The sequence below is a fragment of the Salvelinus fontinalis genome, unplaced genomic scaffold (assembly GCF_029448725.1).
Source record: "Salvelinus fontinalis isolate EN_2023a unplaced genomic scaffold, ASM2944872v1 scaffold_0636, whole genome shotgun sequence".
Taxonomy (NCBI): domain Eukaryota; kingdom Metazoa; phylum Chordata; class Actinopteri; order Salmoniformes; family Salmonidae; genus Salvelinus; species Salvelinus fontinalis.
The window spans coordinates 28,298-50,937 of NW_026600845.1; the positions used below are offsets into that span (position 1 = coordinate 28,298).

The 22,640-nt window shown below is 42.2% G+C and overlaps 1 protein-coding gene across 1 annotated transcript in view; it reads right to left on the minus strand.

The window, feature by feature from the left end:
• Positions 1-5,289: 5,289 nt before the first annotated feature.
• Positions 5,290-22,640, minus strand: part of LOC129846883 (B-cell receptor CD22-like) — a 29,969-nt gene continuing 12,618 nt past the window's right edge. Inside the window, exons 8-11 of the mRNA XM_055914685.1 lie at positions 6,047-6,310; positions 5,725-5,815; positions 5,625-5,679; positions 5,290-5,529 (exon numbers count right to left, since the gene is read on the minus strand). Coding sequence (XP_055770660.1) covers positions 5,290-5,529; positions 5,625-5,679; positions 5,725-5,815; positions 6,047-6,310 — 650 coding nt within the window. The remainder of the gene's footprint in view (positions 5,530-5,624; positions 5,680-5,724; positions 5,816-6,046; positions 6,311-22,640) is intronic.

The window sequence follows — 22,640 nt, forward strand, 5'->3', positions numbered from 1 at the left end:
AGAGTGGGTCCTACATTTCTATAATGGACAAAATGTCCCCCATTTCCACTTTTATTTAAATACAGAACCATGTTAACAATATGTTGACTATTCTATATGGAATGTTTATAATATCTTAAAATGTTATTCCTTGTCCCTCTGAGTTCTACATGGAACAGGTCAAAGTTCCATTTACATTTGGTCAGTTCCATGATGTCATTCATTCTATTCTGCTAATCAATTACATTTACACTCCTCATCAGCTACTGAAGGTTCCAGTGTTTTAGACTAGAGCGCTCCCTACTGGCATCTCAATATTACTTCACCATCTTAATAATAATGTTCTCAATAATGTTGGACTAATAAAACATAACAAACTGGAAATAGATCAGATAGAATGGTGAAACACAACACTGGCTACTTGACAAAGTCATATTTAACCACACATGTCTGTAGTAGTACAACATCCACTATAATTATGTTTAACTGTTGACCATTGTGTACAGTACTAGTAGTAGAGGCATCAGTATAATCACCATAGTGTTGCTGTACTGACTGTCTAGGCTGGTGTTTCTTAATCCTGGTCCTGGGGTGTTGTCATTAGTCACAGACCGTTGTGAAACATTTGGACTGTTGCAAATGTTTTGCAATGGAAACTGTTTACCACAATCTGAAAAAGGTTTGCAACAAAAACAGTGTCTATTGGAAAAATTCACATAGGTCCCTTCCCGTTTTTTTTTCTGTTTGCTCTGTTTGGTTACTAGAGTATACAGTAGACAGTTTATGTTACAAAACGTTTTGCAACAGACCAAATGTTTGGTATTGGTATTAATTATTTCCCTATCAGCAGCACATCTGTAAGTAACATTTAAGCACACAAACACTGATTTCTGTAGTAGTACAACATGCCAATATCATATGTGACGTATGTGGCAGGAACTCCAGACAATCACGGATTATAAATGGAAAACCAGCCATGTCGTGGACAGCGGCGTCTTGCTACCTGATAAGCTAAACACCTTCTTCGCCCGCCTTGAGGATAACACAGTGCCGCCGACATGGGCCGACGTGAGTAAGACATTTAAGCGTGTTAACCCTAACAAGGCTGCAGGCCCAGAATGTATCCCTAGCCGTGTCCTCAGAGCATGTGCAGATCAGCTGGCTGGAGTGTTTAAGGACATATTCAATCTCTCCCTATCCCAGTCTGCTGTCCTCACTTGCTTCAAGATGTCCACCATTGTTCCTGCACCCAAGAAAGCCACGGTAACTAAACTAAATGACTATCACCCCGCAGCACTCACTTCTTTCATCATGAAGTGCTTTGAGATGGTAGTTAAGGATCATATCACCTCAACCTTACCCGACACCCTAGACTAACTGTAATTTGCACACCGCACCAATAGATCCATGGATGATGCAATCGCCATTGCACTGCACACTGCCGCATACCATCTAGACAAGAGGAATATCTACTGAGTGGAAGAATGCTGCTCATTGACTACAGCTCAGCCTTCAACACCATAGTATCCTCCAAGCTCATCATTAAGCTTTGGGCCCTGGTGACAAGCTTCAAGTTCCTCATCTTACATATCAATGACAATCTGAAATTGTCCACCCACACAGACCGTGTTGGGAAGAAGGCTGTGCCTCTTCAACCTCAGGAGGCTGAAAAAAATTGTCTTGGCCCCAAAGACAGGTCGCAATTGTAAATGAGAACTTGTTCTCAACTTGCCTACCTGGTTAAATAAAGGTGAAATAAATAAAATAAAATAAAAAGACCCTCACAAACTTTTACAGATGCACCCTTCAGAGCATCCTGTCAGGCTTTATCACCGCCTGGTATGACAACGGCACCATCCGCAACCGCAGGTCTCTCCAGAGGGTGGTGCAATAAGCTCAACGGTCACTGGGAGCACACTGCATGCACTTCAGGACATCTACAGCACCCGGTGTCACAGAAAGGCCAAGAAGATTATCAAATACCAGCCACCCGAACAATGGCCTGTTCACCCCGCTATCAGCCAGAAGGCGAGGTCATTACAGGTGCATCAAAGCTGCAACCGAGAGACTGAAAAACAGCTTCTATCTCAAAGCCATTAGACTGTTAAATAGCCATCACTAGCCGGCTACCACCCGGTTACTCAATCCTGCACCTTAGAGGCTGCTGCCCTATGTTAATAGACATGGAACACTGGTCACTTTGAAAATGTTTACATACTGTTTTAGCCATTTCATATGTATATACTGTGCTCTAGTCAAGTCCATCCTATTCAACAAGTGCTGTACATATTTATACTAGGGATACACGATATATCAGTGAACATATCGGAATGGGCCGATATTAGCTAAAAATGGCAACATCGGTATCGGCCCGATGTCTAGTTTAACGCCGATGTGCAAAACCGATGACAAAGCTGACGTGCATACCTATATAACGTAGGTACATGATGTAATGACGCCACATAAAATTTGCCGCTACACATGCAACACAGCATTCCTAAACTAACCACAATATCGGCTGTGTGTATTGAGCAGTCAACAAGTCGAGCAGTCAACAAGTCGAGCAGTCATTTGAAAGAGTAAGAACATTTCAGTGACACAACTCAAAGGCGAAATTGGCTTTCGCCGACTGGTCGAGCACCGGTACACACTACCAAGTGCGCTCTTTTTCAGATGTTGCCCTACCGGGGTTACACAGTAATAGCGTAACTGCTATTAGCTTCACAACATACATACTATCGAACACCGTCTGGGTCTTTGCGTGTCATAATAGATACAGTAGCACTGTCAAAGCTGTACAAAAAGTCAGCAAACAAGCAAACCCCGGCCATGAACGAAGTGTTTACCATACCGCTTTTTTAAAGCATCATTTGTTCGACTGCAGCTTCTGGGGTAGCTAGCTTTAACTTGGTACCTAGCACCAATACAACCAGCCTGAAAACAATGACCAGGAGAAACTGCAGTCATTTTCATTATTCTTAGCAATGATTTAGGAATTTTTTACATTTACATTTAAGTCATTTAGCAGACGCTCTTATCCAGAGCGACTTACAAATTGGAAAGTTCATACATATTCATCCTGGTCCCCCCGTGGGGAATGAACCCACAACCCTGGCGTTGCAAAAGCCATGCTCTACCAACTGAGCCACACGGGAATTCTTGTGAGTAAATTTTAGCTAGGTTGCCACTTGTTCGCCTATTGAAATTGAACTTCAGTTCATGAAAATAAATAGCTAGCCAGCTACTTAACCCTGTTGCCCAAAGCTAACGTTATAAGCAGCCAGCTAGCTTCATCTGGCTAGTGAGGCTCAACCGGACTGGGTTATGTGTTGTGAAGCTAGCTACAATAAGGATTAGGCACAATAGTGGAATTTCAAAATAAAAGCATGTCATTGAGAGTGTTGCAAATGAATACAAATAGCAGAATTATGCCAAACTTTGAAGGCTAACTGCAAAGTCCACTATTGTGACTAATCCTTATTGTGGCTAGCTTCACATAGATGGGGCCGACCACCATTAATGAAATAAGAACTGTCTTATAAATTAGGGTTATTTTAGATGATGACACCTATCTATATAGTTAGCTAGCTGACTAAAGCTACTGAAACAGATTATGTCATTTTGCTCTGTTTTTGGGGAAGAACATTGTTTGCATCCATCAGCTAGCTTTTTTTATGACCAGCACTGTAGGTGCGCGAGACAACTTTACCAGCATCATGGAATACGTATCGATGAATCGTTGTGACATATGAAATACGAGTGTAATAACTACGTAAAAAATGTATGAACGAGTTAAATTATTATGTGATGTGCAGTCATTCAGGTTCTGATTGGTCAACAAGCTTATTTGACACGTCAAATAGTGTTATTTGACGCTTATCTTTTTTGACATGAAAAGACCCAAACGGCGTTCCATAGCAAAGAACTAAACGGTGTTCCATAGAAATCCTGGTTGAGAAAGAAACGACTGAACAATGAACAACGAAACAGTACAGCAAGTAAGTGAAAGAAATAGGTTTTGATTATGTTTTACTGGAAATGGGGAAATGGGCAGTTAATACAGGTAATGAGTGGAGAACAGGAAGGCTTCTTAAAGAAAAACGAACAGGTCTGTGAGAGCTGGAATTCTTACTGGTTGGTAGGTGATCAAATACTTATGTCATGCAATAAAATGCAAATGAATTACTTAAAAATCATACAATGTGATTTTCTGGATTTTTGTTTTAGATTCCATCTCTCACAGTTGAAGTGTACCTATGATAAAAATGACAGACCTCTACATGCTTTGTAAGTAGGAAAACATGCAAAATCGGCAGTGTATCAAATACTTGTTCTCCACACTGTATCTATACACTGCTCAAAAAAATAAAGGGAACACTTAAACAACACAATGTAACTCCAAGTCAATCACACTTCTATGAAATCAAACTGTCCACTTAGGAAGCAACACTGATTGACAATAAATTTCACATGCTGTTGTGCAAATGGAATAGACAAAAGGTGGAAATTATAGGCAATTAGCAAGACACCCCCAAAAAAGGAGTGATTCTGCAGGTGGTGACCACAGACAACTTCTCAGTTCCTATGCTTCCTGGCTGATGTTTTGGTCACTTTTGAATGCTGGCGGTGCTCTCACTCTAGTGGTAGCATGAGACGGAGTCTACAACCCACACAAGTGGCTCAGGTAGTGCAGTTCATCCAGGATGGCACATCAATGCGAGCTGTGGCAAAAAGGTTTGCTGTGTCTGTCAGCGTAGTGTCCAGAGCATGGAGGCGCTACCAGGAGACAGGCCAGTACATCAGGAGACGTGGAGGAGGCCGTAGGAGGGCAACAACCCAACAGCAGGACCGCTACCTCCGCCTTTGTGCAAGGAGGAGCACTGCCAGAGCCCTGCAAAATGACCTCCAGCAGGCCACAAAGAGGTTTTTACAGTGGTCCCCAAACTTAGAGTCGGGGCCCATGTGGGGTCCCCTGATAAAACTCTGTACTGATCTAATCAAACACTTTAGGAACATAAAAAAATAAAAGTTTCAATATGAACATCTCCACAGCCCCTATCTTCCCTATATAGCTATATATATATATAAAGATATGTTTCAATATGAACATCTCCACAGCACCTATTTCCCCTATAGTTCTACATTATAATACTATCAACATGCAAACATTACAGTGCTAGAAATGTCACATGTTTTTGTTTTGTCGCTGATTAGTGTGTTTGGTTGTAAATCAAGCAAACTTCTCCTTTAATGCTGTGTGTTCACAATGTTCTAGTATTGACTCCATGTTGTTGTAATGGCAGAATCTGCTCACTGGGTGGCAGCACTGGGGAGGTTGAATGTCACAGCAGCATATTGGACATCTTGGTCCTGTTTCTGTGGTTGATGCAGCTGGACGGTGGAGTACAGAGGCACTTCCTGGTTTTTGGAGTGAGAGAAGTGGACGCTGGCGTAGTGAACATCATCCTGGTCGTCTGTGGCTGCTGTCTGTGCTGCAGTAGAGGTTATGGCCATGACTGAGATGTTGTCATACACTGGACTAGAGTCTCCCTGATGGAGAGAGAGGACAGACAACATGAGGAGTGGAAATGTCCCACAAAGAATACACAGTCATCACAGTCATCTTCTGATTCCAACAGACTCACCTGTCCATCATCTGCTGTGTCTCTTGTGTTGCAGGTGGATGTGGAGACCTTCTTCCTGTTTTGTACATTAATTAATTAAAAAATATGCAATCTCACTCACCTGAACCACATGAGTCCAGAGAGACAGAGGATGAGAACCAGAACAACCACCATGATTCCTACAGCTGCAGTCACAACTGAGGTCTGTTTCCCTAAAATAAAATATGGATGATATGAGTACATGGCATGTTCCAGTAATCTAAAAACGAACACATTATAAAATATCAACACAATACATGTTAATATTTTGGGATCTTATAATACTTGTGACATCATAGGCCAACACATAATTATCAACCAAAGTGTACTCAGTTAAAACACAATGATTAAGATCAGCTATTAACCTGTCAATTTGTATTGAAGTTTTGAAGATGTAACTTTACCTGCTACAATGATCATCAGAGCTGTAGAGTTCATAGATCCTCTTCCATTCTGGGCCTCACAGTAATATTCTCCTCTGTCCTCAGAGATGATGTTAGTGATGCTGTAACTCTGTCCTGATGCTTTTGGTGAGGTTACATTCTTCTTGTACCAGGTGTATTTGTCCACAGGTGGGTTGGCATCACTGCTGCAGGTCAGAGTCACTGAACTGCCCTCCACTATTTCACCAGAGGGACTGGCTGACACTGAGGTGTTCTTTGGGCCATCTGGTAAAGAGGATGACAGAAAAGGTAAGAGTACACATAGGATAATGCAACAATGTGTACTCTTACCTTGCTCAGAAAACTTGCGGGGGGGCCAAATAAAACCACCCGCAGGTCAAATTCGGCCCGCGGACCGCCAGTTGTGGAACCCTGGTCTATGTCATGGAAAAAGCAGGTGTTCTTAATGTTTGTATACTCAGTGTGTAGTTCTAGAATTATATCCCACATACTCACATGTGACAGTGAGAGTCTCTTCAGGAGAGTGGAGATCCTCATGGTTTTCTACAGCACAGGAGTATCTGCCTGTATCCTCACTGCTGACTGGCTTTAGGTACAGGTACTTAGTCTCATGTCTGATCAGACGTTGTCCGTTCTTGTACCAGATGTAAGAGGGGTTGTCCTGCAGAAAGCATATGGACTCACAGAACAGACAAAGACACTTTCCCTCTATGATGTTGGTTGGACCATTAATCCGCACCTGAAGACCTGGAATAAAACATAATTAAACCCGGATTCACCTGATCTCTATTACAATAAACAAAGACTTTCCTACACAGATGGTTCCCATTTTTAAAATGTATTTTATATTTCACCTTTATTTAACCAGGTAGACTAGTTGAGAACAAGTTCTCATTTACAACTGCGACCTGGCCAAGATAAAGCAAAGCAGCGCGACACAAACAACACAGAGTTACACATGGAATAAACAAACATACAGTCAATAACACAATAGAAAAATATATATACAGTGTATGCAAATAAGGTAAGATAAGAGAGGTAAGGCAATAAATAGGCCATAGTGGCGAAATAATTACAATATAGCAATTAAACACTGGAGTGATAGATGTGCAGAAGATGAGTGTGCAAGTAGAGATACTGGGGTGCAAAGGAGTAAAATAAATAAATAACAGTATAGGGATGAGGTAGTTGGATGGGCTACAGGTGGGCTATGTACAGGTGCAGTGATGTGTGAGCTGCTCTGACATCTGGTGCTTAAGGTTAGTGAGGGAGATATGAGTCTCCAGCTTCAGTGATTTTTACAATTCCTTCCAGTCATTGGCATTAGAGAACTGGAAGGAAAAGCGGCCAAAGGAGGAATTGGCTTTGGGGGTGACCAGTGAAAGATACCTGCTGGAGTGTGTGCTACGGGTGGGTGCTGTTATGGTGACCAGTGAGCTGAGATAATCCGGGGCTTTACCTAGCAAAGACTTATAGATGACTTTGTGCCAGTGGGTTTGGCGACGAATATGAAGCGAGGGCCAGCCAACGAGAGCATACAGGTCGCAGTGGTGAGTAGTATATGGGGCTTTGGTGACAAAACGGATTGCACTGTGATCGACTGCATCCAATTTGCTGAGTAGAGTGTTGGAGGCAATTTTGTAATTGACATCGCCAAAGTCGCCATTGTATCAATATTAAATAATACATTGACACTGTCGCAGGAACAGGGTTGCAAAACTCTGGTAACTCTCCCAAAATCCCCATGTTTTCCAGAATAATCCCAGAATCAGAAGGAATTAATCCTCCAACCAGGATTTCTGGAAAAGCTGGGAACTTTGGGAAAGTTACCAACATGTTACAACACCAGGCAGGAGTCACATTCACCTGAAGATTGTGAGTGCAGTGTTACCTGTGACAGTCAATGTTGTTCCAGGGAAGCTGTACCCCCATCCTGAGGTTTCTGTATTGAATATGAACTTGTACTCAGCAGAGTCCTCTTCTCTCAGATCTGTGATTCTCAGGGTGGAGCGACCTCTCTCCTTCTCTCCAACATACTCCACATGACCTGCATACCCTGGGTCTGTGGTTAGGTCCTCAGGTATCGACTTATCACTCCAGCTGTCACTCTGTTTCAGACTAAACCAGAGTGATGATGTGACAGTATCATCACCACTGTCATAAGTACAGGATATGTCCACTGATGACCCCTTCAAGGCACAGACTCCCTGTTGGGGGTAAGTCATACTCCAACAGTTCTGACCACGGACACCTTAAACAATAACATGACAATATAGTGTTTTCTGTATTCTTTTCAGATCGTTCTGTGTGATGAATGTTTCAGATGTGTAATTCACCAACATGAATGAATATAGCCTACTGAGGAATACTGTAGTTGAATCTACACTCACACACTGCAGGAGAGTGGAGATCCTCATGGCCTTTTACAGCACAGGAGTAACTGTCTGCATCACTAAAGGAGTCTGAGTTCAGGCTGGAAGTGTCCTCCTTTACTTTGTGTCCGTTCTTGTACCAGATGTAGGTGGGGTTGTCAGTCAGAGTACAGGTGGTGATACAGGTCAGTGTCTTATCCTGATGTCCACCAGTCACCTTCACCTGAAGACCTGGAGAATAAACAATAGCACTGTAAATCCCTTTATCACTGACTTATCACTCTAATACAAAGATGTAGGAAATCCTATGTTATACAGACATAAATACAAACCAAGACATTTATCCTGAACTAAATGGAATTCAACAGTTTAACTATATTGAATGTAACTCTACCTGTTACAGACAGAGTGACTCCAGGACTGCCAGTATATGTCCCTCCTTCCTGATCTGTTAATAATCTGAACCTGTACGTAGCTGAGTCTCTCTCTCTCAGGTCTGTGATTCTCAGGGTACAGTCTTTCTTCTTATCCCCATGATACTCCAGACGACCTGTATACTCTGGGTCCTGACCTATATCTTCAGGTTCTACACCAGTCTCCCATTCAGTGAACCAGAAGGTTGTTGTGACTGTACCACTGGGATATGTGTAAGAGCAGGACAGCTCCACTGTTGACCCCTTCAAGGTACAGATACTCTGAGTGGTGTATGTCACACTCCAGCCATCCTGACCCAGTACCACTGAAACACAGTTAGACGTCACAATGGTATTAGAATTAGGACAAGGTATTTTGGCTCACACTGAAGGTAGGGTTTGTCCACACTTTGTTGCCATATTGGAAATCACAGATAATCATCACTCAGTGAGGTGTGAAACATAACGATTTAAAGTGAAGTGGAGATGCCTAACAGAACACAAGCAATTTTAATTTTAACATTCTACAAATGTCTGTAGATTGACAAACATATAAGTTATGAATGAGACCATACCTGCTACAGACCAGAGAAAGACCACCAACACACTTCCTGCTGTTCTCAAGGCCATTGTTGCATCTCCCACCTTGCAGTCTTAGAAACATAAACAACAACTCACTCTGTAGCTGGTGAATAACTCCACCTGATACATTGAAGTAGAAACTGTAAATGGGGTACAGGGCCTCATTACTGAAAATGAACCAGGCTCACATTGTGTTGTGTTGTATTGTGGTATATGGTTGTCTATGTGAATACTGTCTGTCTGTAAGTCTACAGCACTATGTATGTAATGTGTGACGTGTTGCATGTCTGTCTACATCTGTCTATTTAAGATTACTTGATGTATGATGCAAAAATAATTTCCGAATGGTTACAATAAAGTCATCATCACCACCATCATCATCAACAACAACAACAATCACTTATTGAACAGATGTGTAGAACTGTAAACACATATTTCTATATTGATTGTTCTGAAGCTGTTTTATTCTCAGAACCCCAAATATAGGAGGATAAATGTTCAGTCCTCTACGGTCCGTCAAGCTGTACAGCAGCCTAAAGACTGACCACCAGGTTCAATGATAGCTCCTATCCTCAAGCTGTGAGGATTAACAGCCAGTGACTCACACACACACACACACACACACACACACACACAGAGTGCATCTGTAGTGAAGGTCCATGAGTCCCATGGAGTCTGTATCAAAGTCTAGAGAGCTGGTTGTTATGGATGTAGAAAAGTTAAAACACACATCCTACACAGTATAGATGTCAACCCTACTCCTGATCAGTCTGCTCAAAGGTCCCTCGGATATATCCACTATGTCACACACACACTCACCCACGCCGGGGGAGACACTTTATGAATACTGGCCCTGATGTAACAACCAAAACACAGCTCAAAACAGAAAATGAAGTAAATGATACATTGCCCTCAAGTACATTACTAATGACTAAATACAGATAACCAAAAACTATATTTTAAGATATTGTCAAGAGTACCTACAGAGTGAAGTGAAGGGGACAGGTCTGTACAGTGAGTCAACTGACTGGTAGTGAGTGAAAACAAGTAGCTGATGCAGAACTGTCCTTCCTGTTTAGACATTAACATCCACGACAACCAGACCAACACGCCAGAAAAGGGCTGTTACTGTATTTGAACAGTAATTGTGAAAAAGACAAGTCTGGGCATATATTTAGTTTATTTTAAAAAATTGTCAATTTCCAATGTGATCTTTATACTACATACAGAACCATGTAAACAATGTGTTGACAATACTATTTATAACGTTAACATGTTAATCACCTACCTTGCCCTTCTGAGTTCTGTATATACATTTTAAAGTTCCATGATGTTATTCAATTAGAACCCATTCCATTTAAAACCCATAACCATCACTCATCATCAGCTGCATCAAAGTGATACTGAAGGTTCCAGTGTTCTAGACTAGAGCTCCACCTACTGGCATCTCAACATTACTGCAGTGTTCTAGACTAGAGCTCTCCCTACTGGCATCTCAACATTACTGCAGTGTTCTAGACTAGAGTTCTCACTACTGACATCTCAACATTACTGCTGTGTTCTAGACTAGAGCTCTCCCTACTGGCATCTCAACATTACTGCAGTGTTCTAGACTAGAGCTCTCCCTACTGACATCTCAACATTACTGCAGTGTTCTAGACTAGAGTTCTCACTACTAGCATCTCAACATTACTGCAGTGTTCTAGACTAGAGTTCTCCCTACATTACTGCAGTGTTCTAGACTAGAGCTCTCCCTACTGGCATCTCAACATTACTGCAGTGTTCTAGACTAGAGGTCTCCCTACTGGCATCTCAACATTACTGCAGCCTCCAGTCCTCATGATGTCCTCATTCATTTGGGAAGTAATGGGAATAAAATGAATGGTGTTCCCGTCATTCCAGCCATTATAATGAGTCCATCCTCCTATATACCAGCCTCCTCTGTTGTACAGTACTGGTAGTAGCTGAATCAAGGAGAGGCATGATTGAACATCACCATAGCGTGATGTACTGACTGTGTGGTCTATTGTAGTCTGCTGTCCATAAATAATGCCATTTAGTTATCAAAAGCAATGTACAGTCTTTGTGCATATGTTTAAGATATGGGTGGTCACGGGAACATAACCCATAACGTTGCAGGTGCCATGTTCTACCAACTGAGCTACAGAGGACCATGTTCTGTATAGTCTAATGTGCATATATAGATTTCTGATATGATTCAGGAGGCCTGTCAGAGGACAGACAGGAAAGTAGAACAGGAAAGTGACACTGAGTGTGTGCATCTAAACCAACAAAACCACAACCCACCATCACTGTGTCTCATGTTAATACTACTCCTAAACACAACCCACCATCACTGTGTCTCATGTTAATACTACTCCTAAACACAACCCACCATCACTGTGTCTCATGTTAATACTACTCCTAAACACAACCCACCATCACTGTGTCTCATGTTAATACTACTCCTAAACACAACCCACCATCACTGTGTCTCATGTTAATACTACTCCTAAACACAACCCACCATCACTGTGTCTCTTGTTAATACTACTCCTAAACACAACCCACCATCACTGTGTCTCATGTTAATACTACTCCTAAACACAACCCACCATCACTGTGTCTCATGTTAATACTACTCCTAAACACAACCCACCATCACTGTGTCTCATGTTAATACTACTCCTAAACACAACCCACCATCACTGTGTCTCATGTTAATACTACTCCTAAACACAACCCACCATCACTATGTCTCATGTTAATACTACTCCTAAACACAACCCACCATCACTGTGTCTCTTGTTAATACTACTCCTAAACACAACCCACCATCACTGTGTCTCATGTTAATACTACTCCTAAACACAACCCACCATCACTGTGTCTCATGTTAATACTACTCCTAAACACAACCCACCATCACTGTGTCTCATGTTAATGCTACTCCTAAACACAACCCACCATCACTGTGTCTCATGTTAATACTACTCCTAAACACAACCCACCATCACTGTCTCATGTTAATACTACTCCTAAACACAACCCACCATCACTGTGTCTCATGTTAATACTACTCCTAGAGCTCTTATGAAGTATCAACTCAATCACTCTTACTCCTACTTTCACTCTCCCCAACAATCTATTGCTCTCAGAGGCCTCAAAATAGCATGCACAAGTCTTATACTTGAAACCACGTCATTAAACTCACCGAAGACGAAAAAGAGGAAATTACCTACTTTAAAATGGAGACAGCCCTCAATGGCGCTGCCCATGCTGTCACAAAAGATGCATGTAAAAATGCATGTAAAATATTAACCCAAATACATGAAACACCATCCAAATATCTTACGCATAGATTCACATGCAAAGCATAATTCACACTCAAATGTTCTATGTAGGTCTACATTATGTTTGTCTAGGGTAACATACAAACAAACTGTATGTAGGTCTACATTATGTATGTCTAGGCTAACAGACAAACTGTATGTAGGTCTACATTATGTATGTCTAGGTTAACAGACAAATTGTATGTAGGTCCACATTATGTATGTCTAGGTTAACAGACAAACACACTGTATGTAGGTCTACATGATGTATGTCTAGGCAAACAGACAAACACACTGTATGTAGGTCTACATTATGTATGTCTAGGATAACAGACAAACACACTGTATGTAGGTCTACATTATGTATGTCTAGGCTAACAGACAAACACACTGTATGTAGGTCTACATTATGTATGTCTAGGTTAACAGACAAACTGTATGTAGGTCTACATTATGTATGTCTAGGCTAACAGACAAACAAACTATGTAGGTCTACATTATGTATGTCTAGGCTAACAGACAAACAAACTATGTAGGTCTACATTATGTATGTCTAGGTTAACAGACAAACACACTGTATGTAGGTCTACATTATGTATGTCTAGGTTAACAGACAAACAAACTGTATGTAGGTCTACATTATGTATGTCTAGGCTAACAGACAAACAAACTGTATGTAGGTCTACATTATGTATGTCTAGGTTAACAGACAAACACACTGTATGTTGGTCTACATTATGTATGTCTAGGTTAACAGACAAACAAACTATGTAGGTCTACATTATGTATGTCTAGGTTAACAGACAAACAAACTGTATGTAGGTCTACATTATGTATGTCTAGGTTAACAGACAAACAAACTATGTAGGTCTACATTATGTATGTCTAGGATAACATACAAACACACTGTATGTAGGTCCACATTATGTATGTCTAGGTTAACAGACAAACTGTATGTAGGTCTACATTATGTATGTCTAGGTTAACAGACAAACACACAGTATGTTGGTCTACATTATGTATGTCTAGGTTAACAGACAAACAAACTATGTAGGTCTACATTATGTATGTCTAGGCTAACAGACAAACAAACTGTATGTAGGTCTACATTATGTATGTCTAGGCTAACAGACAAACAAACTATGTAGGTCTACATTATGTATGTCTAGGCTAACAGACAAACAAACTGTATGTAGGTCTACATTATGTATGTCTAGGCTAACAGACAAACACACTGCATGTAGGTCCACATTATGTATGTCTAGGTTAACAGACAAACTGTATGTAGGTCTACATGATGTATGTCTAGGTTAACAGACAAACAAACTGTATGCAAGTCTACATTATGTATGTCTAGGTTAACAGACAAACAAAACAACAACATCAAAATATTGTCAGAAGCTTAAATTGTCATGCCAGACAGAAGTTTGAATTGTCATATCTGGCAGAAGTTTGAATTGTCATGCCAGACAGAAGTTTGAATAGTCATGCCAGACAGAGGTTTGCATTGTCATGCCAGACAGAAGTTTAAATTGTCATGCCAGACAGAAGTTTGAATTGTCATGCCAGGCAGAAGTTTGAATTGTCATGCCAGACAGAAGTTTGAATTGTCATGCCAGGCAGAAGTTTGAATTGTCATGCCTGGCAGAAGTTTGAATTGTCATGCCAGGCAGAAGTTTGAATTGTCATGCCTAGCAGAAGTTTGAATTGTCATGCCAGACAGAAGTTTGAATTGTCATGCCAGACAGAGGTTTGAATTGTCATGCCAGACAGAGGTTTGAATTGTCATGCCTGGCAGAAGTTTGAATTGTCATGCCTGGCAGAAGTTTGAATTGTCATGCCAGACAGAGGTTTGAATTGTCATGCCAGACAGAAGTTGAATTGTCATGCCAGGCAGAAGTTTGAATTGTCATGCCAGGCAGAGGTTTGAATTGTCATGCCAGACAGAAGTTTGAATAGTCATGCCAGACAGAAGTTTGAATTGTCATGCCAGGCAGAAGTTTGGATTGTCATGCCTAGCAGAAGTTTGAATTGTCATGCTATACAGAGGTTTGAATTGTCATGCCTGGCAGAAGTTTGAATTGTCATGTCAGACAGAGGTTTGAATTGTCATGCCTGGCAGAAGTTTGAATTGTCATGTCAGACAGAGGTTTGAATTGTCATGCCTGGCAGAAGTTTGAATTGTCATGCCAGACAGAGGTTTGGATTGTCATGCCTGGCAGAAGTTTGAATTGTCATGCCAGACAGAGGTTTGAATTGTCATGCCAGGCAGAATTTTGAATTGTCATGCCTGGCAGAAGTTTGAATTGTCATGCCAGACAGAAGTTTGAATAGTCATGCCAGACAGAAGTTTGAATTGTCATGCCAGGCAGAAGTTTGAATTGTCATGCCTGGCAGAAGTTTGAATTGTCATGCCAGACAGAGGTTTGAATTGTCATGCCAGGCAGAAGTTTGAATTGTCATGCCAGACAGAGGTTTGAATTGTCATACCAGGCAGAAGTTTTATGACTAGAAACAAATGATAATGAAAAGATAGATATCATCAAGCATACTTACAGCATGAGGAAAGCGAGGAGAGAGAGGAGAGGTGAGCTTACTGTCCAAGCAGAGAATGAAACAGAAGGATATGAGTTCTGTGGTTGACAGCAACTAGATGTACTGAGGGGCTGAAAGGTGCTGCAGAGCTGGCTTCCTGTCTTCATGATGTCTCTTCCTGGCAACCAGCATGTCGGTGAAGGGCTTTAAGAAAGGTGTGAACATCTTCATGAGGAGAGAGAGAGGGACTTTACAAGAAATGTCTGTCTTATATGTCATAGGCTACTTGTATTTCTTCATTGGTGGCTACAATATGGAGAGTGGATAGATGGGTCCCTCCTGAGAGGTTTGAGAAACACTAGTTCTGGTGGGGGTGGTGTTCATTCCCCAAACATGTTGCTAAAACTGTATTTGGTTTTTAGAACACCGTTATACATAGCCTTTCTGAATAATGACATTACATTAATAATGACACTACATATGATTTAATTAAACTGTATTTTATTATGAATTAATACAACTGATTGACATAATAAAACAGTAAGTCATTTGTACACTCAGCTTCCCCACATGCTGAGAGGATACAGACATATTGCCTTTTTACATTGATGCTCTCAATCAATCATTCTGTGCTCCTCATATTGTCACTTTAGTCAACTTGAATTGAATTAGTCCACTGAACATCATGTACAGTATAAATTCACTGAAGTGAAGATATGGGCCTCGTTTTAATATCCACAGCAGCACACTACTTGTGTCAGTTAAGCTGGTCTAGTGTGGATGTTAGATCACCCCATGGACACTGATTTTGTTCCAGGCTGACTACATTGCAGTCAAGCTGTGTGCAGCAACCAATGGTTGTGTGCCACATCATCGATTGTGCAGTCGGGAATCACAGGTTAACTGATATCTTAAACACAAATACTTTTCCAGGCATTGTGAGATCTGGCAGGCGACTGCAATATAGTCTGCCTGGAACAGGTCCTATATTCATTTGTAATTCAATTCAAAAACAGCTCAGGCCGAGGGGGCGGGGGAAGGAAATCAGAGGAGCACTCCTCTTCACTTTGATTGCCACTTCACACACTCATACTGTACGTCCAGTGTTCTGTCTGTGCTGTGTGTCAGAGGAATACAGAAGTGGTGACACCCCCCAACACCCCCATTCTATCCAAGCTTCCTGTTCCCTTGAAAAATAGAGACGTTTCGCTTCCTCCTCTTCAATCTTCATATTCCTTATTCTGTTCTTCCTCTTCCTCCTCTTCTTCCTCCCTCTGTTATATCCGGACGGTGCGTTGTGTTCAGGGTAGTCAGCGTCGTCAGGGTTGCCATGGTTTCCTGTCTCTTCCTCTATGTTCAGGCTTGTGTTTGATGCTACATTTGTCAACATAGAGACAGCCAGTGGTCCTCCAGAAGAAACACTCATCACCATTGATGGAAGCCATCCTCCTGGGCCTGGGAGAGACACACAAACAGTATGTAAACACAAGCACCTGCATGCAAGTGCTCCGGTCCCCACCTTCTGTCAGTTGTCTGTAATGTTGTACAATTCATGGCCCATAGATTAGTAACAATTTAGAATAAAACCTTATAAATGCTTATATATGTTTGGAAATGATAGTTGATGTTTTGACAGATAGTCGGATGTCCTTACCCTGTGGCGGTGTACTGGGAGGCTGAGGAGGTGTTGAGGTCTATAGGGTTGGTCCTCTGAGGAGAGGGAGAAGTTCTCTGCATCTAGCGGTCTGGGTACCTAATCACCAGCCTGGTGCTCTCCAGCTCCACCCACTGGACAGTAGGACCAACAGCAACCACAGTCAAAATACATACAACAGCAGCCAAAGTCAAAATACATACAACAGCAGCCACAGACAAAATACATAGAACAGCAGCCAAAGTCAAAATACATACAACAGCAGCCACAGTCAAAATACATAGAACAGCAGCCAAAGTCAAAATACAGAGAGGATACACTCGTCGTGTTTGGAGGACAAAGAATGCTGAGTTGCATCCAAAGAACACCATACCTACTGTGAAGCATGGGGGTGGAAACATCATGCTTTGGGGCTGTTTTTCTGAAAAGGGACCAGGACGACTGATCCGTGTAAAGGAAAGAATGAATGGGGCCATGTATCATGAGATTTTGAGTGAAAACCTCCTTCCATCAGCAAGGGCATTGAAGATGAAACGTGGCTGGGTCTTTCAGTATGACAATGATCCCAAACACACCGCCCGGGCAACGAAGGAGTGGCTTCGTAAGAAGCATTTCAAGGTTCTGGAGTGGCCTAGCCAGTCTCCAGATCTCAACCCCATAGAAAATCTTTGGAGGGAGTTGAAAGTCCGTGTTGCCCAGCAACAGCCCCAAAACATCATTGCTCTAGAGGAGATCTGCATGGAGGAATGGGCCAAAATACCAGCAACAGTGTGTGAAAACCTTGTGAAGACTTACAGAAAACGTTTGACCTCTGTCATTGCCAACAAAGGGTATATAACAAAGTATTGAGAAACTTTTGTTATTGACCAAATATTTATTTTCCACCATAATTTGCAAAGAAATTCATAAAAAATCCTACAATGTGATTTTCTGGAATTTTTTTTCTCATTTTGTTTGTCATAGTTGAAGTGTACCTATGATGAAAATTACAGGCCCCATCTTTTTAAGTGGGAGAACTTGCCCAATTGGTGGCTGACTAAATACTTTTTGCCCCACTGTATGACCACAACTAGGGAGATACAGAACATTGAGAGTATTAGAGTTCTACATTCAATTTCTATGTTATTTACTGTAGATGAGGGGAGATAAAATTAGAATGTAGAACTCTGATACTCTCTCCCCACACCTAAAGTACAGAACATATAATTAGAATGTAGAACTCTGATACGATCTCCCCTCACCTACAGTACAGAACATAGAATTAGAATGTAGAACTCTGATACTCTCTCCCCACACCTACAGTACAGAACATATTAGAATGTAGCACTCTGATACGATCTCCCCTCACCTACAGTACAGAACATATCATTAGAATGTAGAACTCTGATACGATCTCCCCTCACCTACAGTACAGAACATAGAATTAGAATGTAGAACTCTGATACTCTCTCCCCACACCGACAGTACAGAACATAGAATTAGAATGTAGAACTGTGATACGATCTCCCCTCACCTAAAGTACAGAACATATAATTAGAATGTAGAACTGTGATGCTCTCTATGTTCTGTACTGTAGGTGAAGGGAGATAGAATTATAATGTGGAACTCTGAAAGTCCTGTAAGTCGCTCTGGATAAGAGCGTCTGTTAACTAACATGTAGTTAGAGATGCAGATACAGAACTAAAACAGATAGAAATGGGGCATGATGTTCATACGTTTTGAAAAGGTCCAATATGTGTTTCTCAGTGAGGTCCATGGTGGCGTTCCCCACCCAGAGACAGGGACAGGGGGACCTGAGGAGGAGAAGAAGGGAGGGGACCATGGTCATAATAAATCCATTAAAGCAACCTTACAACAACCCAACATTATGAATGTGACCTAAATGGCACCCTATCCCCTATACAGTGTTTGACCAAGACCATGAGGCTCTGGTTGAAAGTAGTGCACTATGTAGGAATAGGGTGCTATTTTGGACAGTCTATAGAACCTATAACTGTAGGGATGTAGTCCATAGGAGAGGAGAGGTCTACCACTGAGGCCTGAGAGGGAGGAGAAGTCCACAACTGTAGTCTCGAGGGGAGGAGAGGTCCACAACTGTAGTCCTGAAGGGGAGGAGAGGTCCACCACTGGAGTCCTGAGGAGAGGAGAGGTCCACCACTGGAGTCCTGAGGGGAGGAGAGGTCCACCACTAGAGTCCTCCAGGGAGGACAGGTCCAACACTGGAGTCCCGAGGGGAGGAGAGGTCCACCACTGGAGTCCTGAGGGGAGGAGAGGTCCACCACTGGAGTCCTGAGGGGAGGAGAGGTCCACCACTGGAGTCCTGAGGGGCGGAGAGGTCCACCACTGGAGTCCTGGGAGGGAGGAGAGGTCCACCACTGGAGTCCTGAGGGGAGGAGAGGTCCACGACTGGAGTCCTGAGAGGAGGAGAGGTCCACGACTGGAGTACTGAGGGGAGGAGAGGTCCACCACTGGAGTCCTGAGGGGAGGAGAGGTCCATCACTGGAGTCCTGAGGGGAGGAGAGGTCCACCACTGGAGTCCTGAGGGGAGGAGAGGTCCACCACTGGAGTCCTGAGGCGAGGAGAGGTCCACCACTGGAGTCGTGAGGGGAGGAGAGGTCCACCACTGGAGTCCTGAGGGGAGGAGAGGTCCACCACTGGAGTTCTGAGGCGAGGAGAGGTCCACCACTGGAGTCCTGAGGGGAGGAGAGGTCCACCACTGGAGTCCTGAGGGGAGTCGAGAGCAGCCTGCACTGTGGTAAACTTCTCCAGCAGCAACAATCTCTGCACCTCCTCAAAACCCAGGTCCTACATGAGAGAGAGACACAAAACCATACCTCAGCTTCGGACACATTGATTTATCCAACTTTACTACCACCAACTCCATTACGCTGGACCCTGACCCTGTCTCCCCTCACCATGATCTGCAGGACCTTGCAGTTGAAGACCTCAGTGGAGGACTCATCTCAGTCCTGATCCAGATTTAACACCTGATCCATGGCCTTTTCTGCCTCACCATACTGCTGGAGAGAGAAGAGGGGAGGGATGGGCGGAGGGGGGGTGTGGGCGCAGGTAGAGGGGAGGGAGAGAGAGAGGATGGGGGAGAGAGGGGAGATGAAGTGAGAGACAGCAGAGGGGAAGAGAGGGTAGAGATAAGGTGAGTGGGGAGAGGGAGAAGAGATTGAGATTCAGATTTCACTGAGAGACACACACACACTGTCAGTAATGTCCACGTTGACAGTAGAGAGCTCAGACACTGACCGTCAACCCCTTCAGTGCACTCCCCTTGAGTAAGTATCCCTTTGGCCAATTCAGAGACGAGCTGGATGGACTTCTGAGCGTCTGATAGGGCAGAGGGGTAGAGTTCCAGACACCATTAGGAGTACAAACAATTCTCAAAGAAATACAAGAAATTAGATCAAAGTAGAAATAACCCAGATCTTTGCCACCTAGGAAACGTGTTTGACAACTTAAATTGGAGTACTCCCGCAGTAGTCTAGGGAGCAAAATACCCATACAGACATAGGCATCCACAACAACACACCCATACAATGTCTGAACTACTTGGAAATAATCTGGCAAGGTCTAGACGTGTGTGTGTGTGTGTGTGTGTGTGTGTGTGTGTGTGTGTGTGTGTGTGTGTGTGTGTGTGTGTGTGTGTGTGTGTGTGTGTGTGTGTGTGTGTGTGTGAAATATAAGAAATATAAGAAACAAGAGCAGAATGGAAATAGTTCTGATTCAATGTTAGTTAATGAAATAACCCATTTATTTGTTGTTTATTTATTGTCTACATTTGAGCTTATTTACAACATGATACGTATACTGTATTCAATGTATCTAAAATATGTAATTATTAATAATTTGATAATAAACTGAACAATATGGTAATACATAATATAAAATATAAAACGACCAATAATGACTGACAGCAATACAAAGTAAAACATATTTTAACACATCAGGAGCAACTCCAGAGATACACTTATTTAAAAGCTTGTCAATATAATTCATTTTTGTGTCACTAAGACAAGCCAGAACTTTATATGTTAAAAAAATCTGGAACTGGCAAAATCCCATAAAAAAAGATAAGCAATACAATCTATAGATAGTAAACAGATCAATTGACATTTTGAGCCTGTAATTGAACCCACAAATGCTGATGCTCCAGATACTCAACCTGTCTAAAGAAGGCCAGTTTCATTGCTTCTTTAATCTGCGAGCACAACAGTTTTCAGCTGTGCTAATATAATTGCAATGTGGTTTTCTAATGATCAATTAGCCTTTAAAAATGATAAACTTGGATTAGCTAACACAACGTGCCATTGGAACACAGGAGTGATGGTTACTGATAATTGGCCTCTGTATGCCTTTGTAGATATTCCATAAAACATCTGCCATTTCCAGGTACAATAGTAATTTACAACATTAACGATGTCAACACTGCATTTCTGATCAATTAGATGCTATTTTTATGGACAATTGTTTTTGCTTCTCTTTCAAAAACAAGGACATTTTAAGTGACCCCAAACTTTTGAACGATACTGCACATACTGTATTTATCATTAGGAGAACAATCTAAATTCCAGCATTTACTCAACAGTTAAAGCTCATTGTCTCAAACCTTCTAGATTAGAAAGCATTATGATAGTAAGAGAATAGCACTGTGAGGCCTAGCTTTGGTTTGATGCTGTAGCTCTTCAGTCCAGGTTCTGTGGTGGTTCTCTTCAGTCCAGGTTCTGTGGTGGTTCTCTTCAGTCCAGGTTCTGTGGTGGTTTTCTTCAGTCCAGGTTCTGTGGTGGTTCTCTTCAGTCCAGGTTCTGTGGTGGTTCTCTTAAGTTCTCATAATCGGAGGGCTCAGCATCTATCTGAGGGGCCGTGTGTGTCACTGCGAAGTCTCTCACATTCTGAAAGGAGACACATTGAATGAACACTTTACAAACCACTCTCTCCAACACTTTTATGTACACGGACACACAGACTGCATTATAAGAGACTTACTGCCAGGGTGTCATACTCTGGTGTCCTGGTCTTCATGTTCAGAGCCGTGTAAGTGTCACTGTTAGGATCAGGATGGACACTCTGTGGAGAGAGACACAGAAACACAAACACTCAATACTGCATAAAACACAAATACATGAATCCATTCACTTACTGTCTATGTCTGTGGTATTGGGATTGAAATAACTTTGGTTGTTGACATTATTACCTGTGTGTCTGCTGTGGCATCACTTCCTCCTGTGGATCTCCTGTAATGAGGGACAGAGTGAGTTCTGCTCTCTACTGACCTCTAGTGGAAGTTGATATGTTACTAATACAGTAGATGTAAATGGCTGTCTCACCTCTTCATATAGCAGTAGATGGTGACAAGAAGAGCTCCAGCAGTCAGGACAGCCCCCACCCCCACCACAGGAACCCAGGGAAACACTGCTGCAGGATCTTGAGGTTATAAATGCATGATGGAGATATGACATAGAGGAAACCAGGGAAACACTGCTGTAATATCATGAGGTTATAAATGCACGGTGGAGATATGACATAGAGGAACCCAGGGAAACACTGCTGTAGTATCATGAGATTATAAATGCATGGTGGAGATATGACATAGAGGAAACCAGGGAAACACTGCTGCAGTATCATGAGGTTATAAATGCATGGTGGAGATATGACATAGAGGAAACCAGGGAAACACTGCTGTAGTATCATGAGGTT